Source organism: Myotis myotis, unplaced genomic scaffold (assembly GCF_014108235.1).
Source record: "Myotis myotis isolate mMyoMyo1 unplaced genomic scaffold, mMyoMyo1.p scaffold_m19_p_12, whole genome shotgun sequence".
In the NCBI taxonomy this organism is placed as follows: Eukaryota; Metazoa; Chordata; class Mammalia; order Chiroptera; family Vespertilionidae; genus Myotis; species Myotis myotis.
Window position 1 is genome coordinate 8,778,899 of NW_023416316.1, and position 21,660 is coordinate 8,800,558.

Consider the following 21,660-nt stretch of genomic DNA (forward strand, 5'->3'; position numbering starts at 1 on the left):
ATCCGTGGCCTCGGGGTCAGGCCAGTCCTAGGAAGGGGGGCGGGGCGAACGGAGCCTTAGAGATGCGACTCGGCTGCAGCTGGGTTTTTAAGCAGCAGCCGGAAATCCAGTTTTCAAAAAAATGGGAAACCTGGGACCTTTTTAAATGTTTGCAACTAATTTTAAAAATTATAATACTGTGTAGACGAAAAGGGAGAGAGAGAGAGAGAGAAGGAAGAGAGAGAGAGATGTGCTGGGTGTGCTTGGCCTGGGAGGGGCACCACCCCGTCTGAGACTCGGGATGGAAATCCAAAGGTGACACATTCCGACAGTAGTAACTACTCAGCCGTCCAGCAAGGACATCTCATCTGAGACCCTCCCACCCGGGTAACTCCTGAGATTCTCACAGACCCGGGAGAGGGGCAGGGTTTAAGACTCACTTTTCAGACAAACAACTAAGGGCCCAAAAATAAGGTAAGTGACTCGCCAGAGGCCAACGAAGAACAAGAGAGCTGCGTGGTGCAGTTCGGCTTTCCCTGGGAAACGGGCCAGGAGAGAAGGGACGCGCCCAAGGTCGTGCGCGGAAATGAAAGGGGCCCCGGGCTGAGAACCAGTGCGATCTTTACAGATCAGGACGTGGTGCAGGGGTGGGAGGAGGACGCAACTGGCTCTCAGAGCGGGGACCGGGGTTCTGAGGCTCCGCGTAAGCAGTGGGGCCTGACCCTGCTGAGTTTGTGGTGGGGTCTCCAATCCGGGAACTGGCGATCCACTTGGTCTCGTCCACGGTGGTGCGGGCGTGGGGCAGCCTCCCCACGTCCTTCACCGTCAGGATGAGGTGCTGGGATGACTTGAGCAGCCTGACCGCCTCGTCGTGCAGGATGTTGAGAAAGCTCCTCCCGTTCACCTCCAGAATCTGGTCCCCGACCTGCCAAGACCACAGCACAACACAACACAGTCACCTGGGCTGTTTGCAGGACACGGACTCGTGCCTGGGGCGTCGGAGCCCTGGTCCCAGTTCTCCTGCCGGCCAGCCTGCCGAGGAGGAGGTCACCGAGGCTCAGAGAGGTTGTGCGGGTGCCTGAGGGAGACTCAGCAAGTCCATGGCAGACAACCTTCCAATCCCGATCCTGAGCCCATGCTCCTGTCACTTGAAAGGGCCGCCTCCTCTTGACCTAGCAAGGGTTTGAGGGGTGAGTCTACCACTAGCTTCCCAAGGACCCCCTTATCCAGAAAACAACAGCCCCCTCAGGGGCCGGGGTGGGGTGGGGTGGGATTGGGGCAGGATGAAGCGAGAGGCGTGAAGGCACACTTCCGTCGCTGCCCTCTGCGCTGCCCCGCTGCGGAGAGCTTTACCCCCAGCACGCATTCTCACGTCACCTCCAGATGTACACACCATTCTCATTTACTCCAGAAAACAGGCAGTACATGGGGAAGCCAGCCTCTCGTTAAAGCAATAACATACGCTGGGATTCTTATAACATGCAGGGCGTTTTATTCCGTAATGAAAAAAACACGCGTTTTTAATGAAAGGATTAAAAAAACAACAACACCTAACCTTCCAATAAAAAGAAATATGTGACAAAAACAGCCGAGGTTGGTGGGAAGGTGGTGTGGTGTGAGATGGGCACATGTGAAGACTTGTGTCTTGTTTGAACTCGGGGGTGGGGGGGGGGGTCTGGCGCTCCCCTTCCTGTGATGCTGGGGGGCCTGCAGCTCAAGGCCAGGAAAGGGCTGTGCAGCGTCACCGCCGTGAAGGGCAGCCTTGGAAGCCAGTTATTCCAGTTATTCGTGGCTGCTCTGCCTTCTCCCCAGGTCCCCTGCCTGCTGACGGCTCATGATCAACCCCCAGGTGGATTTCCCAGCATTTTTCAAAGCAGGGTTTAGCGAAGGCGAGCCAAATGGGAATTTGGAAGAAGAAAGGGAGGGAAACAGATGTGATGTCAAGGCTGAGAAACAACACCCTGGTCCTCGAGACCCTTTCTTTTAACAACCCTGCTGCATCGGGGAGTTCCCAATCCAGGGTGGTTACAAAGGCAGACGTCCCGCGTCCCCCCTGTGCCAGCAATGCTGTGTGCGGAGGAGGCCCATGAGCCCCCGCCTCCGCAGCCCATCCTACAACGCTCGCTGCTGCACACCCAGTCAGCACCAGGCTCGCTGGGAGGCCGTGTGCGCCAGACCGACCGCTCCTGCTGCCTAGTCCAGTGATGGCGAACCTTTTGAGCTCGGCGTGCCAGCATTTTGAAAAACCCTAACTTAACTCTGGTGCCGTGTCACATATAGAAAATTTTGATATTTGCAACCATAGTAAAACAAAGACTTATATTTTTGATATTTATTTTATATATTTAAATGTCATTTAACAAAGAAAAATCAACCAAAAAAATGAGTTCGCATGTCACCTCTGACACGCGTGTCATAGGTTCGCCATCACTGGCCTAGTCGATCGAGCGTGGGCTTGGTCTGTGCTATCCGTGGGTTTTCCCGTCAGCCTCCCCACACAGTATCCCCAGGGCCCAGAACACAGTGGGAAGAAAAATTCATCAAATGAAGGAAAAGCCAGACACCCACCCCCCTCCTAGCTCTGGGACCATTTCTGCTGCAGCCCAGGGGGGACCAGCACATCACACCAGCCTGGAGTCCCAAATTTCAAACCGCAGTTGCCCAGATGCTGACTGTGTCCCAGGCACCTTCTCTGTCCCTTTACATATTCTTTTTCTTATTTAGTATCTTCAGCATCCTGAAGAGCAGGTATCATTGCTCTCCATCTCACCAGAGGGAACACAGAGGCTCAGAGAGGTTAAGTGAACAGGGGGTGGTCACAGAACTCGAGGGAGGACAGTGAGGGTGCAGCCCCCGCAGGCTGGCCCCAGGGCCCCAATGCTGCCAGGAGCTCTCCCTGGGGACACGCGGCATCTCTGCAAATCCAGCAGGTCCAAAGCCACCGACCTGCCAGCACGCCCTGGCCTTCCCTCAGCACCCAGCTCTGACAACCCAGCCTTCATTCCCCTGAGCAGATCCTTCAGGAAGTCGCACCCAACCTTCACCTTCCTCCACCCCTCCAGCCCCCAACCTGGGTCCCTCTCTCCTCGAGCCAGTGCTCCTGAGCCAGCACCCCACCTCCGGGCATTTACACCCAAACTGGCCTCAGACCTCGCACCAAGTTAATAATTTTTCCTCCACGTTTTACTTTCATGACATTCCTCCTTTCTTAAAAACTTCCAATGACCCCCCCAACACACACACAATCCAGGGGGCAGCAAAGCATCATGGTTAAAGGGTTTCAAAGACCATCAGAACGGGGTTCAAACGCTGACTCTGTTCCTTCCATGCCGTGTGAGCTCAAGCAAATCCCCCAATAGCTTTTGTGCCTCAGTTTCCTTGGGTGTAAAAAGGGGTGCTACCCCAGGACTGTCCTCCAATTTCCTAGTCATCGGCACCTGTTACCCCTGCCACCAACAATATCACAATTCTCTCTCCCTCTCTGCCTCCCTGAGCTCCCTAGTTGAGAACCCCGGGCCCCTGAGAATGTGGGCAGCCCCAGGTGGACTCCTTGGAAAGGGTTTGGCGCATGGCAAGTGCTCAGTAAGTGCTTTTGCATGAAGGAGTGGGTTTTGCCACTTCCCACCTGGTGCCCCTGCCAGCCTCTCCCCCCAGGGGCTTTCTCAATGCCAAGCAGCAGTGCTGTGGTGACAATGACTGAGCGAAGGGGTAACGCGCGCCCTGCTGGGCCCACTTGCACTCAGGGCATGGGAGTGGGGCCTCGCTTCCCGCCTTCCCTCCTGAGTAGCGGAGGCCCCACCGCTCCCGTGTCCAGCTGCTCCCCCAGCCAAAGCCCAGGCCACACTCTCCATCAGCTGAAGTGCTGTTTTCCTAAGGATCCCTCTCAACAGCTTTGGCTTTTGTTACTAATCGAAGGGAATCCATTTTAATCTTCCCCACACACACGTGACTTCAGCCCAGTTTAATTTTAAAAAGTAGCCTCGGAGATGGGGTTTAGTGTATGCAAGCCTCTCCCTGCAGGGCTCGGAACAAAGGAAAGGGCGACTCCATCCCAGAGCATCCACCTGGCCCTCCACGGGGAGGCTGGTGGGGGGAAGGGAGTGTCCCAACACTGCACCGCACCTACGTCTGCTACAAAAATGTGCTCGCGGTTTATCTGGAATCAGATGTAATCGGGCGTCCTGTATCTTTATTAGCTAAACCTGGCGAACCGTGCCAGTCACCACGGGACCAATGGTTTCCAGGGTGGGGGCTGCGTCTGCGCTATGGTTACCAAACTTCACTTCTTGTCCCTGAGCCCAGCTCCTGTCCTGTGTGCGGTCCCTGCATGCCCACCACACCACTTACTTCTGCCTCCTTCTCAGCACGAATATCTGAGAAGTCACAGGTTTTGCTGTGCTAGTCACATTTCCCCCTCAGGCCTGTTTAATAAACACAGATTTGAGTCCCGAACAGCCGAGCCCGTTCCAGAAGGGCACAGCCTAGCCCAGGGGTGGGCAAACTTTTTGACTCGAGGGCCACAATGGGTTCTTAAACTGGACCGGAGGGCCGGAACAAAAGCATGGATGGAGTGTTTGTGTGAACTAATATAAATTCAAAGTAAACATCATTACATAAAAGGGTACGGTCTTTTTTTTCAATAGTTTTATTCATTTCAAACGGGTCGGATCCGGCCCGCGGGCCATAGTTTGCCCCAAAGATGGAGCCTAGCCCAAAAGTTTAGCCTCGTCCGAAATAGCCTCACCTAGCCCTGGGAGCGACCCTAGTCTGAACACCCGAGCCCATCCTACCCTCCCCCAGATAGATAGATAGATAAATAAATAAATAAATAAATAAATAAATACAGATTTGTGAGAGGCAGCTCACGTGTGACCTACCTGGGGAACAGGTGTGAAATAGGAATCATACTTGGGAAACCCCAACCGAATAGGGGTACGTGATCCTGTCTTCCTCATCTCTCTCCAATCCTCTCGTCTTTCTTCTTCCTCCAGGGCCTGTTTTAAACCTGAAGTTCTGGATGGGGCTGGCCTTGGGGTCCCCACACAGCCCTCGACAGCATCTGGGTTGGTCTGAGACTCCCATTTCTCTGTGTCCAGTTCTCTCTCAAATTCTCTACTTGTTTCAGAGCTTCCCGAGGTCCAGGGACCTTGTCAGCACAGCTGTCTGCCTGCTTGCTCACTGTCATTTGGAGTCCACAAACCAGTTTCAAATAAACCCAGTGTCCCCTGCTGCTCACAGCAGCCCCGTGGGGCTATCGGGCTACGAAGCCCCATGCCTAGGGTGCAATGGAAACATGCCCCTAGGTCTGAACCCAGGCCACCAAACATAGGAGCCATGTGGCCCTGCACAGCTCTCAAGTACAGTCGGAGACTCAGTATTCCCATCTGTAAAGTGGGCATGACACTACCCACACTTTTTGTGAGAACCAAAGGGGACCACTCGGTACAGAGCCTGACGCCACAAGAGAGGCTTTCAATAGCGTGTCCTTCGCTTCCCTTCCCAGTGGAGGCGACAGGTTGGGATGTCAACTGATTTGTTCAAGGTCACTGGTCACGCAGGAAGTGAACAAGGAGCCAGCACCTGAGCCCAGCTTTCCACATTCTTCCTACCACCCTGTGCCGCCCTCATCCCACCCAGCATGTGCCTGGCACACAGGAGGCATTTAGTAACTGGTGAAGGGACAGGAGGGATCGCCCTTCCTCCTCTCCACTCACTTCCCTTCGCTTCCCCTTTTCCTTTGGTTTTTGAACTTGGATTTGGCATGTTTAATGGTCTTGATCTGACTTCCCTGCCCCCCACCCCCCGCACCTAAAAAAAAACCTAAGAGCTCTATGTGTTGATTCACTGAAATGTTACTTTTTCTTACCGATCGAAGCCAGCTTTGAGTTAGATGACATGGGTCAATAAGGCAAAAAGTAAAGAGGCAAAGAGGCTGCAACCACCAGCCCTGCAGATGGGGAGACCGAGGCCCAGAAAGCACGGGGACGGGTCTGGGGCCAAAGCACGGGGACGGGTCTGGGGCCAAAGCCCAGGCCCTCAGAATAATTAGCCAAGAAAAATTCACACCGCCTGGAACTCATCAAGACACGACCCCCCGGAGGAAGGAGAGACAGATGCAAAGAGTGATGGAGTGTCCAATATTGCTCAGCCTGCCATCGGGCGCCGATGGGGAGGGCATGGAAGGATAAACGAATAAAGGTGGCTTGATTTTATTTGTCACCACTGCCTCCTATTTATCACCAGCGATGGAGGAACGGAGGGCGGGCCATGGGAATGCCCTTCATTTCAAGGCAGAGGAAAGACTCCTCCATCATCCACAGCCCATCGAGTGACAGGCTCAGGTCTGGGATGCTGTGAGGAGAGCATGCGGGGACAGCAGCAAGGACAGGACACTGACCTCCCCTAAAGCTGGCCAACCACCAGCGGCAGGCACTCACGTCCTCTGGGCCTGAGGTGCCTGGGGAAAGAGCTCAGCAGGCTTGGGAGTGGCCCCACTCAGGGAAGGGTCCCCTCTTTCTCCCTGAGACCCAGGGAGAATAATTTTACCGCGCTAAGCCTTCTTTCCCTCAAAACTCAGGACTGAGACCGCCAACTGTGACACTGTTATGCAGGCGAAGTGAGAGGCCCTCTGGCGTGTGGTTGTGAGCACAGACCCAGGAGTCTGCCCTCTGGGTCTAAACCCAGACTCGGCCACTTGCTCTCTGTGTGACCTTGGGTAATTTCCTTAATCCCGGCGTGCCTCAGTTTCCTTCTCTTCCACGTCAGGGAGGAGACCTGCCAAGTACTGCAAACAACCTAAATGCCCACAGAGGAGAGTGGTTGAATCAAGTCGGGCAGAGCCACACCGTCAGCTCCAAGCAGCCGCAAAGAAAAAAAAAAAAGAATAAAGACTTCTGTGCACCGACATGAAGTGATTTCCAGCATATTCGATTTCAAAAGTTACGGTGCAAAATAATACCGATAGCATACTGCCTTTCGTCAAGGAAAGGAGAACGGATACATGTACCTAACTGCTTCTGCAAAAAAGAAACAGGAATAAACCAAAAACCAGTTTGTTTCATTCCCTGCGAGGAGCGAGGAGCGGGAGGAGTGTGGGGGAGAAGGGATACTCGGGCGTATACCTTTTTTGCATAATTTTGATGTTTTAGTTGCTCAAAGGGAAAGTAAATCAATAGGGGGGAGCCCAATTGAATGCCAGTGGAAACAAAGGGGCCTGTTTCAAATAAGTAACAGAACTAAGCTGACGAGGAAAAGGAACAACCAACCCAGCACAAGACTTTGACTCCAAACCCTCAGTTTAAAGACAAAATGAGTTGCTAACCAATCAGAACCTCAGCTTAGCGCGTTTGTTTTCCACAGTGGAATGCACGAGGCAATTCTGAAACTGCTTTTGTCTCATAAGATGGGGCAAGGGAGTAAATATGTTGGGCCTTCTAGATGAGAACCAAGTGCCTCCTAAGGGCCAGCACTATGTTCGGTGGGGGGGCTACAGTAGGTACCGTATCAGTTTCCTAGAGCTGCTGTGACAAAGTACCACAAACGTAACGGCTTCAAAGAACATGGACTTATTATCCTACAGTTCTGGAGGTCAGAAGTCCGACATGGGTCTCTCTTGGGCAGTAGCCTAACTGGGAGCAATTACAACCAAGGAAGGGGGGAGCTTTAAAAGCCAGGCAGTCGGACTAAGCAAACTGAAGGCTTACAGTTTATTAAGCTCCCATTCAGAGGCCAGTTCACAAATCCAGCCAAGACAGCAACCTAGGAAGGATGGAGAGGGTGGCACAGCCAGGGGGGAGAGCCTAAAACAGTCACCCAGCATGTGCAGGTTTCTCGGGAGAGAAGTCACCTCCCAGCTCCTTGGGAAAGCTGTTTGCCCTCTGTGCAGACTCATTAGCTACCTGAGACTTTCAGAGGCCTTTACCCGCCAGCACCCACACTCACACAATTAGGGCTGCCATTTTGGGGTGCTTTCATATGCCAGGCACTGGATTTTACATGCATAGCTCATTGTGTCCTGACATCGTCATTATTATTATTATTATTACTAGAGGCCTGGTGCATGAATTCATGCACGGTGGGGGTCCCTCGGCCTGGCTGGCAATCGGGGCCAATCAGGGCATCTCATCCAGTCCCGATCGGGGCTGATCAAGGCCGATGGGGACCGGCCGGCCTGGGGGAGGGAACGTGGGAGGTTGGCCGTGGGAGCGCACTGACCACCAGGGGGCAGCTCCTGCATTGAGCGTCTGCCCCCTGGTGGTTAGTGCATGTCATAGCTGTTGTCCGGTTATAACGGTTGCTTAGGCTTTTACATATACAGAATATTATCCTATATAATAAAAGGCTAATATGCAAATCGACAAGACAGTGGAATGACCGGTTGCTATGATGCGCACTGACCACCAGGGGGCAGATGCTCAATGAGGAGGTGAAGCCGGGTTCACAGCTGGCCAGTGCAGCGGCGGTGACGGCAGCCTCTCCCGCCTCCACAGCAGCGCTAAGGACTCCTCAGGGGATGTCCAACTGCAGCCAGCAGCCGGACATCCCCCAAGGGGTCCCAGACTGTGAGGGGGCACAGGCTGGGCTGGGCTGAGGGACCCTCCCCCCACCCCCGCAAGTGCACGAATATCATGCACCGGGCCTCTAGTTATTATTATAAACATTAGTAGTCGAGAGCCTGGAATCTACCTGCAGCACAGCCTCGCCTCCACAATCCCTGGGAAGGGAAGCAAGATGCCGTCTCTGAGATTCAGGGCTCGTGGCCCCTCCCCGGGAGCGCAGGTGGCCCCTGCACTCTGGGAGAGGCAGCCCGTCCTCTAAGCTGGAGCTCAATAACATGTAAGTTATTACCCACCTCTTGCTTAAAGAGCCAGGGGATTTCCAAGTCCCCAAAGCAATCAGGGGCTGCTGTGCCACGATTCCTCCCGAGCCGGCTCTGTGGGGCCGGGGCTGGCGCGCCAGCGAGGAACCGAAAGGAACAGCCTTGGGTGCTCCCCTCCCAGAGGAACTGTATGTATATATAGTAGCTCATGGGTACACACATCTCTATTTACATATATACCTGTGTATGTATACACACATACTTTTTCTTGTATGTAAAGGAGTCCACACTGATACCTGCAGAAACCAAATGGGCCTCCCACCCTGAGATGGCCTCAGGGGTGCAGGTCGTGGGGCCAGGCAGGATCTGGGAGGGCCACACTGGGCTTCCGAAGCTTGCTTGCTGACGTTTAGGACTAAATGTCCTTTATTTCCTCTCTTTGCAGTCTCTTGATATTTGGTCAAATTGGGGTACTAAGGAGGTGACAGAAGAAAGCAGGTGGCCTTTAAAGGGCCTGAAGGGCTAGGCCCTCGATCCTGAGCAAGTCACTGCCCCTCTCTGAGCCTCAACTGCTCACCTATTAAACGGTGCTATTAACGCCCGCCAAAGGGCTATTGGGAGGAATAAATAAGAGTGTATCTAAAGCGTTTGGCACAGCACTTGGTCCATAATAGCTGGTTAATAAAGAGCAACTGCTCTCATCATTATTCTTTTTAAATGCTAGTCGATCTTGGCTGTCCTTAAAGGAACAAACAAGGTTTTATGGCCCATTCTTCGGTGGGGTTTGAAGCTGTAGGGGAAGGTGCACAGGAATAAGAGAGGCTGAAGGAATAAGTGCGGGAGGAGAGCCAGCCCCTACCGGGAGGGTGGGAGAGCTCCAGGTCCCAGGGCTGCGCCCAGGGCACACGCTGGGAGGTGCCTGCCCCCTCCTAGGAGCTCTCCTTCCCAGCAGGGGACTTGCCCTTTCCCTGGACCCGCAAGGCCCCAAGGAGCTAAGTGAGCGCTGGGGGGCAGGCAGAAGGCAGCACTTGCTCCCGGGAAAGCTCTGCAGGGCAGCAAGGAGTCTTGTTTACAAAGAAAGCCTGTTCTTGGCTCCACCGCCCACACACCAAGCCCCTTTATTCCACTCAATATGCCTAATTCTACTGAAAACTGCAGTGACAATACATGGAACTAATCAGTCCCGGATGCCCGAGTGGGTGTAGGCAGGCGCTTGCATATCCCAGGGACCGTGGAGGGCAAAGGAAAATACCGGCAGGGAACTCGGAGTGCTTTCCTGGGGTGGACACTGAAGATGGAAATCCGCTACTGAAGGCGGGCGTTTTAGGAGCAAATAAAGCCTTCGATGGCCTGCAACTGAGAAGCAACTGACGTGGCCAGAACACTTGTAGGGGATACTTTTCCTCTGCCTTGTTTCAAAATGGAAATCACCTTACTGAAGCCGTTCACATGATTATAAAATACTCCGTTCAGACACTGCGCACGGACATAAAGAAGAGGGAGAATCATCCATAATCTCTTCTCGGCCAGATCACCGCTGCTGACATGTGGGAAGAGGTCGGTAGATGCTTCTCTGCGCATTTTTACGTCCGTGTTTCATACGCGTGAGGTCCTGTTGGATGTGTGATCCTGCAGCCTGTGCTTCCCAGTGAGCAACGGGCCATGGGCATCCTTGAGCCAGGCACGGTCCCCTCCTGCACACTCCCTCCCTCTTCCTTAACAAGGCTTCCATCAGAACGCATCCATCACCAACACAGCAGGGGACCCCTTCGTGTGTCTCCTGTCACTGAGGACACTGCTTATGTCATCACACAACGTCCTCCCTCAGAGGGGCCTGGGGAAACCGCTCTCCGGCCTCGGGACGAGGAATAACCAGACTTCTCAAGCACAGCTGGTTTGTTTTCATCTTACAAATGTGTCTCCCCTGCTGCCCTCTTTGTGGCGGCTGCCAGGAAGCTCAGAGCCAGCTGTGTCCTGCCTGTGGCTGGGTTTGCAATCCACATCGCAAAGTGTTCTGGAAAGATTCTCACTCCGGCTTTATCTCTTCCCTCTGCCCCCCTTGTTCTTCCTCCCAATTTTCTCATTTAAAAAAAAAAAAAAAGCATCTTTACTCTGTGTTTTGAAACTACCTTCAAACTCTTTTTTTTTTTTTTTGTAATTTGGGGGGAAGTAAATGGAATTAAAACTGCATTCAGGCTAAATGCAATGTGGTGTGCTGGATTAGACTGTATTCTAGAACAAAAGTGGGAAAACTGAACTCTGAATATGAAGTCTGGAGTCGGTTTAGCAGTATAGTACCAATAATGTCAGCTTCTCAGTCTTGGCAAATGCACCTGCTTACACAAGATGTTAATACCAGGAGAAGCTAAATGAAGGAAAAGGGGACCTGTCTTTCCAACTTTCCAGGAAATCTAAAATTATTTCAAAATAACAAATTTACTAAACACAATCTGCATACAGACTACTAGGAGACTGTTTCCTCTTGGAGACCCAACAAGGTACCATCTTAACTGGCTGAGAGCACAGCAAGCGCCCAGACCCAGGGCATTTCAGAACCAACTAGAACCAGCCAGCCGCTGTGGAGCACCTACGACCCACCCGCTGCTGTCCTGGTTCCGAGCACAGTTCAGAACCAGGACCCCGATTCCCAAATGCCAGTCTCGGCTTTCCCTCTCACTAGCTGTGCAAACTGTCTCAGATGCTGTGCCTGTGAAATGGGCTAGCAAAAGAAGGCATTTAACAGCGGTGCTGGTGGCTTAAAACACTTGGGAAAGAACAGATTGTCCCAGTCAGTCCCAGCTGTATAACAAAGCAACTGGGTGGCTCAGAAGCAACAGACATTTATTCCCTCTCCCCTCCCCATTCTGGAGGCTGCAAGTCCGAGATCAGGGTGCCAACCTGGTCGGGTTCTGGTGAGAACTCTCTCCCAGGTTGCAGACCACCAACTTCTCCTTGTGTCCTCCGAGTGGAGAGAGGGCTAGAGAGCTCTCTGGGTCCCCTTTTTTAAGGGCACTAATCCCATTCCTGAGGCTCCACCCTTCGGGACCTAAGCACCTCCCAGAGGCCCCACCTCCTAGCACTGCCAAACTGGGGGTGAGCATTCTCACATACGAATTTGGGGGAGAACACTAACATTCAGTCCATATCTTAGACACTCGATATTTAACCTCTGTTATTAATGTCATTGTGAGTTCATGCCTCCTTTCATCCTTTCAGTGATCTTGAGGAAGACACGTTATTTTTTATGATTCCCTGGGAAAAGGACAGGAACCCAGAGAGGTGAAGGGATTCTCTAAGGTCATATAGCTATTAAAGCAAAAGCGAAATCTGGGGTTTGAATCCAATCTTCCTGGCTCCAAACACAGAGCTCTTCCCGCGTCACTGTATTTCCTAAGAGAAGCTGACATACAGAGGCCTGTCTGTCTCCATAACAAAGGGCCTGAATGCCCCATAATGGGAGGAACCTGACGCTCTATAAAGAGGAGAGGAAAGGTTGTAGGGGTCAGAGCGGTGTTCAGAGGATCCTCCGGAGCCATGCATTCAGGCCGTTTGTTATGAAGACACGGTCTCACCTCCTGCTGCGTTGGAATCAAGACTGCCTGGGCCCAAATCCTGCTCTGCATCCCATCGGCTGTGCGACCTTGGGTTAGCCTGCTTAACCTCTCCATGCCTCGGTTTACCCAGCCGGAAACGGGGGTAAGAATGACCTACCCCACAGGATGGCATGACGGTTCCAGGAGATGACACCTGTGAAGTCAATTACGAATGCTGGGCACACAGTGAGCCCTCTTAAGACGTGAATTAATAATATTTCAATAACTGCTGGTTGCCCTGGATCAAATGCCAGCCCCGACGCTGCCCCAGTACAACCCCAGCCCAGCTTGTGGCTTTCTCTCCTCTTCCCTCTCCAAGCACCATAATGAACTCTGAAGTCAGGGCCATCGCAGTCCATCAGCAGTGCTTGCAAAACAGCAGCCAGGAAGAACCTGGCTGGCCCGGTGCCCAGCACCACGTGGGAGGCACCCTGCGCTGAGGACAGCGGGAAACTCGGGGCATGGGAGATGGGACACAGCTCCTGCTGCTCGCTCTGAGCTGTGAATGGGAGGCATGCAGCCGGGCAAGGGCTCCTGCTGGGGCCAGTCCCTAAGGTGGATGCTGAATGCGCTGCTGGAAGTCTGACCACAATCAGCCTCCGAGAGCTCCCCGCATGGCTCTGGTGGTCCCTCTCACCCCCATGCCTGCAGCCCCGCACCCCATCCCCTCCCGCGGGAGTGGGGGGCCCCTCACCTTGAGCCCGCTGCTTTCTGCTTCAGAGCCCTGGTCCACGCCGGTGACGTAGATGCCGAGGCCGTACTCTGCTCCCCCGCGGATGGTGAGGCCCAGGGACCGGCCGTCCCCCAGCACCAGGTTCACCTGCAGCAGGGACAGGACACAGCATTGAGGGCCATGAACTTCGGGGGCCAGCAGGCTGCAGTCACTCCCAGTCCCTGAGGGGCACATGGATTCAGGTCTGCAAGATCCCCATGGACATGGCAGCTTCTGCCCCAGCTCTGCCTCGACTTGCTGAGTGACCTGGGGAAGCCCCTCTCCCCTGGGCTGCAGTCACATGAGCAGGAAAGGGAGGCGCTGAGGGAGATGACCTCTAGGGATGCCCTGATGCCCATCCTAGAGCTCCTCAGCACTCTTGGTGTCACTCCTTCTTCACACCACGGGCCACGGACTCTCTCTGCCTCCACTGGCTGCCCTTAACCACATCCTTCCATCAGGGAGGGTCTGCTCGGGCCCCGGGTCCCCTCCTCCCCCAGGTCCCTTTTCAGGATCAAGGCTGAGTCCAGGCTTGGGGTGCCACAACCCCAGGGTCTCCTGCCTCCCCAGGGCCTTCTGCCTCTGCCATCCATCCTAACAGCACAGGGTGCTGCTTCAGTAGCCCTTAATTCTACAAACACAGGGGGCGCCCAGACCCAGTGTGGGCCAGGGGACCCACAGATGCCCCAGACAGTCCTGCTCGCAAGGGTCTCAGTCTGGAGGGGCAGCGGGACCAGGAAACAATGTGGCCAGAGCGTGGGGGGTGGCTCGGGGACCGTGTGGGTGCAGAGAAGGGACCATGGTCCTGACTGGGGAGTGAGGTGGTCAGGGAGACGTCCTGGAGAAAGGGATGTCTCTGATGAGATGGGCGGGGGAGCCTCCTGGAAAGATGGCCTTGGAATCCCGAAGGCTGAGGGGGCAGGGCAAGGGGAGGGCAAAAGCTCCCAATCTCGAATCTGGATAGTGCACAGCCCCTGGGGTCATGCAGGATTCTGTTTGTATGGAGCTCGGCAGGGAGGGAGAGAGAGAAACAAGACTAGCCTATGTGCAGGGTTGTGAGCGAGGCCACGCCTGGGCCTTAAGCAGGGGAGAGAGGCTCAGACTGGGATTTTAGAAAGACTACTGGGGAGGGCCCCCAGGCGAGAGGGGAGAGGCAGGACTCAGACCAGTGAGGCGAGCTGAGCACAGAGTGGGTAGTCCCCACCAGGAACCCACAGATGGCAGGTAGAGCAAACCCCCTCTTCCATATTGTGCCTTTAGGCCTGGAACCAGCCGAACTCAGCCCTGCTCACTGGGTGACCTGGGGTCTGTTCTCCCGACCCCCCCCCCGGGCCCCCCCGCGCCCCACCTGGTCCCTCCAGCTCCAGGACACAAAGATTCTGGGGAGAGCCCAGAGGAGCCCAGGAACACACAGATGGCAGGAGTCGCCCTCTGAATACTAAGGAGGGAAACAAACCTCCCGCCTTCCCGCCACCTCCCCATAAATCCTTCACAGGGAATAAAACAGAGTCTTTATTACGGAACTGTAATAACAGTCCCATCAACCACACAGTAATCGGCCTCAATCACTTGCTGGAAATTCAGCTGGTGTTTCACAGATGGGAAAGGACAGTCAGGAGAGGCAGCCTGGCTCCATGAAAAGAAGGCCACACCCACCAATAATAGGCATGTAGTAATAATAACTCACTAGATTAGCTGGGGACTAGATGTATTTCCTAAATCCCAGGCACTTCACATGCATTAATTACCTCATTTCATCCCCTCTCCTCCTCTACGACTTTATTCTTATCCCCATTTTCCAGATGAGAAAACTGAGGCTGGAGGATGAAAGGATGTGGCCACAGTCACAGCCAACAGCTGGCAGAGGCCAGGCATTTACGTGGAGCACCACACTGACTCCTGAAGGCCTGAGTTCAAATCCTGCTTCTGCCCTTTACCCCTGGGCAACCGTGGGGCAAGGCCCATCACGTCTCTGACCTTCAGTTTCCCCACCAGTGAAATCCTCGCACACAACCTACACGGAGCAGGCACCGCCATCCCCCCTCCTGCCTTGCCTAGAACCCCGACCCTGCCCAGGAAGCAATATGAGCAACCCCAGGAGATGACGTCAATAAGCATTTGGGGGCAAAAATACATGAAAGGTACCTAGCGCCTCGTTGGCATTCGATGAGCCATGGTTGTCCCTGGAATGAATGACTCTGTCCCAGACACTGTGCTCTGTGCTTACACACACGACCAGTGACCCTGGAAACAGCCCACATGGCTGCCGTGACCATCCCCAAATCCAGGAGCCGGAAGCCTCAGTGGCTCACCCAAGGTCAAGGGACGCTCTCAAGGCCACACGGTCAGGAAGTTCTAAAACCAGGTTGATACTGTGATTTATAACAAGAAATATGTATATTTGGTCCTCAACCCCATTCCTAGCACTGAGCTCCTGAAACCCGTGTAAACTCCTAAGTGGTAAGAGCAGTAGGAGCATCTTTTGTTCTAATGAGGTGTCTCTGGGTGGGTTCCTGGATGGCTCCTGCACACCTGGGGCCTGGACACCAGAAAGGCCAAACCATGATGAGGAGCCTGGAATTTTCACCTCCCACCCCCATTCTCCAGAAAGGGAGAGGGGCTGGGAGAGGAGTTAACCGATCGGGCCTAGGTGAGGAAGTCCCAATGGTAAGGGTGCGGGGAACTTCTGGGCGGGTGACCATGTGAACGCAAAGGGAGAGAGGCACATCTGGAGAGAAAGGCACATCTGGAGAGAGCACCAGAGCTCTGCGTCCCTCCCCACACCTCTCTTCCATCTGGATGTCCATCTGTATCCTGTATCCAGTCCTTTTACAACAAACTGGGAAACAGTAGGCAAACTGCTTTCCTGAGCTCTGTGAGTTGCTCTAGCAAATTAACGGAACCCAAGGAGGGAGTCATGAGAACCACCAAGTTATATCCTCTGTTAACCATTTGTACGTCATAAGCGTCTATAGACGCCAGCCGTGGACCTTTTAAAATTAAATTCAAAATATCGTGGCAGTTAACTGGTTAACTCTGCAAAGAAGAGTGTGCACAAGGGTTTAATCAAACAGGACTTATATTCAAACCCAGCAAATGTTCCCTGAGCTTCTAGCATGTACTGGCCAGTTGCCAAGGTGTTTTCGTCTTCATTCATTCACTCACTCCATACTTTCTGAGAGCCTGTGCTGTGCAAGGCACTACCAGGGCACAGAACCGAGATCCTTACCACCACGGAGCTGACCCAGTAGTGGGGAGAGTAGGCCCTGTTATTGTCTTCATTTTACAGAGGAGAGATTGAAGCCCAGAGAGGTTGTGTCACTTGTACAAGGTCAACCAGCTGGTAAGTGGGGGAGGCAGGATTTGAACCCAGGCAGCCTGGCTCCAGAGTCTTATCCTTTCTGCCACGTGGACACTAGCCTGTTTAACCCCCAGCAGCAATCCTGTCCTTGTTTACTGCAGCTGTAGAGGCTGAGGGTTAGCCCAGAATGGGACGCTGGAACAAGGAGCCCCGCTTGGCCTCTGAGGGTGTGACAGTGTCCCGAGAGCAGAGAGGTCTGACTTGCAGAGAGCTCCGCAAGTTCTTCCTCCCTGTGCCTCCCTGCCGCCTCACGATGGTGCTCACACTCCAGTGTGGGCGAGAGCATCGCTGGAAGGGCTGAAAAAACAGATCCAACTTCAGAGGGCAGCGGAGAGAGTTTTCAAAGGCACTTTTGTTCCACGTGTGATTTTTATATCACGATTGCCCTGAGCACTCCCCACTGGGGCTGGGTGGGAAGTCCATCCGGGAGTCTGGTCACGGCTATTTAGAATATTAGAATGTGACCAGGCCACTGGACAGAAGAGTCAGGCCCAGGAGCCAGAGTGAGGGCTCCAGAGACATGTCCCCAGGGCCCTTCTCAACAAGGATGTGGGGGTTTCCACGTTGTATCAGCGAGAGGAGACTAGAGGACAGGGCAGAAGCTGCCGTCGGGAGCTCTGAGGTCTGTGAAGGCCTCCTTGGGGTGGTCTAGGGCAGCAGTCGCCAACCTTTCAGACCTCATGGATCACCGGTTGGCGACCACTGGTCTAGGGTCTCTGCTGCCTTCTGAAGTAGTGGGCCTCCGGGGAGCACAGTTCTCTCAGCCTCTGTCTTCTGCATTCCTATGGAAGTCACTCCTAGACGCCCAGAGGTCACCTTCTCTCCTCCCAACCCTCCCATCCACTCACTTCCAGGGACAGGGTCCTTCTCGCCAAGCCTCGAGATGCCACCTCAGGGCCTTTGCACGCGCAGTCCTTGCTGCCTGGGATTTTCAGCCCCCAGACGGCACATGGTGGCTTTTTCTTCCTCTCTCAGTCTCACTCAGGAACCATCTCCTCGGAGAGGCCCTACCTGACCACCTCATCCGGAGTAGTGCCTCCCTCCCCATCACTCTCTATCCCCTTCTCCTGATTTTACTTCTTCCATCTGTCTTCACCACTTTAATGCTCTTGCTAACTTATGTCTGTTTTTGGATTACTGTCTCACTCCTCCCAGGACCTCGTCTCCCACTTCCCACAGCAGCCTCAGGCACACCAGGAGCTCACTAAGAACAGGGGGCCTCGCTGCATGGGTCCTAGTTGCTGAATCTCTGACCCCTCATGTGTAAAATTCGGATAAGGACACCTGCCCTGCAGGGCGGTCTGCGGATTCAATAAGATGCTGTAAGGACAGAGCCCAGCACCCAGCCAGCTCTCCACCAGCGAGAATTCCTACCCTAAGATTATGTCCTGCCCCGAGGGACGGGGCCGGAGAAAAGGATAAAGCAAGTTCTCTGCCTAACCCTGGAAAGCCGGACTTGGAAATGAGTCAAGGCCACAGGTACTGCTGCTTTCTCAAGACGGCCAGAGAGCAAGGTCGCCGGGGGAGGGGACACGGGGGCCGACCCCCACCCAGCCCTGCCTCCTCGGAAGAAGCCCAGGCGGATCCAGGGGTGCCTACCAGCTGGCTACCCACTGCCTCTCGCCTGGCACAGAGGCGGCTGCCATCTCTGTCTCGCCTGCAGATCGATGTTTGAGCACAAAGACACAAAACATTAAATAAATGTTACAGTCTTATCGACAGGAAAGGAAAGCTGAGAATGTCTCCGGAGGGGGGCTCTGTGGCCTCCAAGCTGCCGGAGTCAAAGTGCTGGAGGACCAGAGAGCTGCTTGCAGGTATGACATTCCTCGTCCCAGGAGCGACTGGGGGGGCGGGGGGGGGGGGTTGGGTGCAAACAGCCCCCAGAGTGAAGTTTAAAGCATCACGGGGGCCATCTCTCAGTCCTTTCCACAATATTTTAAGGGGAGAGGCGGGCTCTGTAGGGGGCGTCTGTTGATGCCCCTGTCCCTCTCCCTCAGGTTCCCACATCCCACGGGGCTTTGGACAACCCCTCCCCCACCAGCGACCGTCTTGGTGGTTCTGTCAATCAAACTGCCCAGCCCTCCCCACCAGCCAATCGGTGCACCTCCCTGGAGTATGACCGTTGAGGGGAAGGAGGCAGAGACCTGAACGGGAGGAGATCCCTTTCTTCTGGAGGCGGCACCCCAGTTCCTCAGCTTCAGTTCTGGGCCTGCCACGCCTGCCAGCGAGCTCTTACTCTGTGGAGGTTGCCAGGACCAGTTTCTGTTCCTTACAACCCAGACCGGCCCCACCACCGCTTCCCTCTGGAGCACGCAGTCCTGGCAGCAAGCGCGGCTAAGCGCCAGGGTCAGAGCTGCTGAGCAGTCAAGTCATTTCTAGTTTAAAGGGGAGCTCTGAGCTTCGTCCTAGACAGGATGGCAGTGGAGGGAACCGGGCGCCAGAATAAGATGGGGGACAGAGCTGCCCGCCAGCCCACACTGTCCCCTCCGCTTCGCTGTGACAAGGAGAGATACCTGACCTTATTTAAGTCACAGGCTCTTGGCTGCAGCACCTTGGTCTGCATTGTAACAGCCTGCACGGGCCAAAAAGAAAGAACAGAAGCCCGACAGGACCAAGCCCTCCTTCCAGCCTCTGAAAAGCTTCCCTGTTCTGGGCTTAGCCGTAAGCACGGTCTCAGGGGCCAGCCTCCCTCGCAGCCCCCGCCTCAGGTCGGCCTGCCCGGGCCAGGGGGGCGGCTCACCTTTTTCTCATCCCCGCCTTGCAGCAGGTGCAGGGCGCTCCTCCGGTCCCCCTCGCGCGGCCGCAGGGCACCGCCGTGGGGCCGGGGCAGGCTGGCGGGCGGGGAGATGCTGCGGCCCTGCGGGTCCACCCAGGTGTAGATGTGGTTGGTGACGTAGCCCCCGGGGATGCGCCCCGCCGAGTACACCGACATCACCAGCTTCTTGGAGCCCTTGAGCGCCTAGAGAGAGGGGAGAGAGAGGGATGCAGCGTTAGCAGGAAGGGGCAGTGAGGGACGGCCGCCCATTCCCCAGCACTTGCTTCCTCTCGGGACCCATTCACGGAGGAGAAGGCCAGTCCCTAAATGCCTTTCCTTTTCCAGGCCTCGGTTCTATCCTATGGAAACCAGGACATCTGTCCCACCCTTATCTTGAAGTGGTTCAAACACAAGAGAGATGGTCTCAGCATAACAGAGCAGGCGTGGGCTGGCACCCACAGGGAGGCCTGCCTGGCCGGCACCTGGGAGCTTACATCCGGAGTGTTCCCACCGTTCCTGACCTGACAAGGGCTCGCTGTGCCCAGCCTACCTGTGCAAACCATGAGGTTCATGCTGACCACTTGCTTTCCCTCCGGAGATCTGGAATGTGGGTACAGGCAGAGGGTACCTATGTGACCAGCCCCCCAAAAAACCCTTGGCACTGCCCTAGCCAGTTTGGCTCCATGGATAGAGTGTCGGCCCGTGGACTGACAGGTCCCGGGTTCAATACCTCGGTTGCAGGCTTGATCCTCAGCCCAGGTCAGGGCGTGTGTGGAGGCAACCAATCAATGTGTTTCTCTCACACCAATGTTTCTCTCTCTGTCTCTCCCCCTCCCTTCCACTTTCTCTAAAAATCAATGGAAAAAATATCCTGGGGTGAGGATTAACAAACAAACAAACAAAACAAACAAAAAACCCCAAACCCTTGGCGCTGAGTCTCCCTGGCAGACAGCATCTCATCCCTGTGGCACAGTTCAGTGCTGGGGAAGGAAGCTCGCCCTGTGGGACAGCGCATGGGCAGGGGGGGGGGGGGGGGGGTACCTCAGTGCAGCCTCTGCACGCCCCTGCTCCCTGCGCTCATTTTGCTGTGCGTCCTTGCCACGGACAAATCTTCGCCCCGAGGACAACTGTAGGCTGAACCTGCGAGCCCTTCTAGTGTCACAGAACTCGGGGTGGTCTCAGCGACCCCGATACAATACCAGACAAGACAGTCAAGAGAGAAAAACACTGATAATAGCGATAGCGGAACGTCTGCAAAGGGCCTGTGCCTGTCAGGCGGTCTGCCCCCGCAGGCCTCGTCTCCTGAACTCCTCACGGAATCCCATCTTGTGGGGAAGGGGGTCCCATAATTCTGGTGAATAATTAGAGGGACATCGTCTGTCCACACAGCTAATAAGGGGTTCCTTGCCGAAACCGGTTTGGCTCAGTGGATAGAGCGTCGGCCTGCGGACTGAGAGGTCCCAGGTTCGATTCCGGTCAAGGGCATGTACCTGGGTTGCGGGCACATCCCCAGTGGGAGATGTGCAGGAGGCAGCTGATCGATGATTCTCTCTCATCGATGTTTCTAACTCTCTATCTCTCTCCCTTCCTCTCTGTAAAAAATCAATAAAATATGTTTAAAAAAAAATAAAAAAAAAAAAATAAGGGGTTCCTATCCAGAGCAACTAATCTTGAGGGTAGACAGCACCTTCATTCTATATGCTCCAGTCTGGAGACAGACCAACCACAGGGAGAGGGAGGGAAGCCAGGCCCTGCGCCCTGGGTGGAAGCTGCGATCGGCCATGCCGCTTCCTCGTAATGAACCTGAAACGAAGTGGGTTTCCCCCCAGAAAAGGGCCTTCAGCACCGGGATCAACAGCAAACACCCCCCGGAACTGGGGACCATTTGAGTCAAGGATGGTCCATACACACGTGACAGTTCATACTGCCGCTAAAGTCACATTTTAAAACCATTACAAAACTTTGTGATGCCAAGGATATGGGACCTAGTTCAACGTTAAGTGGGGTCAGAAGGACGTAAGTCAAACCTCACGGAACGACCTCAGTTCTGGTAAAGGAAAAATCCCACAGGGGGAAAAATAAAGCCAAACAGAGGAGCCATGGGCCGAGATGCCCGCGGTGCTGCTCTCCGGGGGCCTGTTATTCTGTTCTTCCCGTTTCTCAGCATTTTCCAACTGCTCCAGAAGGAGGGTATGTTGCTTCCAGAGAGCAACACTATGTCTCAAAGGGGGAGGGCAGTACTTTGCTGTCTGGTCCTCCCCGCTTGCCCGAATCCAGAGCATACATTATTCTGACTCCCCAATACTCTTGGCGGCCAAATGCAGCCACGGGCAGGGCTGTCAAGGGCAGTGGGGAGCCCTGGCGGACCAGGACCTGCCCGAGGACACTCTGTCCTGACGTGAGCAGGGAGGCACCGGGTCCCTCGTTCCCACAGCTAAATGC

General features: G+C 54.6%; 1 protein-coding gene across 5 annotated transcripts in view; it reads right to left on the reverse strand.

The window, feature by feature from the left end:
* The window catches only part of WHRN (whirlin), a 65,889-nt gene that overhangs the window by 21,183 nt on the left and 23,046 nt on the right, over positions 1-21,660 (reverse strand). For all 5 annotated transcript variants that reach the window (XM_036329797.1, XM_036329796.1, XM_036329795.1 and 2 more), the window contains exons 2-4: positions 19,204-19,422; positions 13,085-13,210; positions 702-904 (exon numbers count right to left, since the gene is read on the reverse strand). In XM_036329797.1, the coding sequence (XP_036185690.1) occupies positions 702-904; positions 13,085-13,210; positions 19,204-19,422 (548 nt within the window). The remainder of the gene's footprint in view (positions 1-701; positions 905-13,084; positions 13,211-19,203; positions 19,423-21,660) is intronic.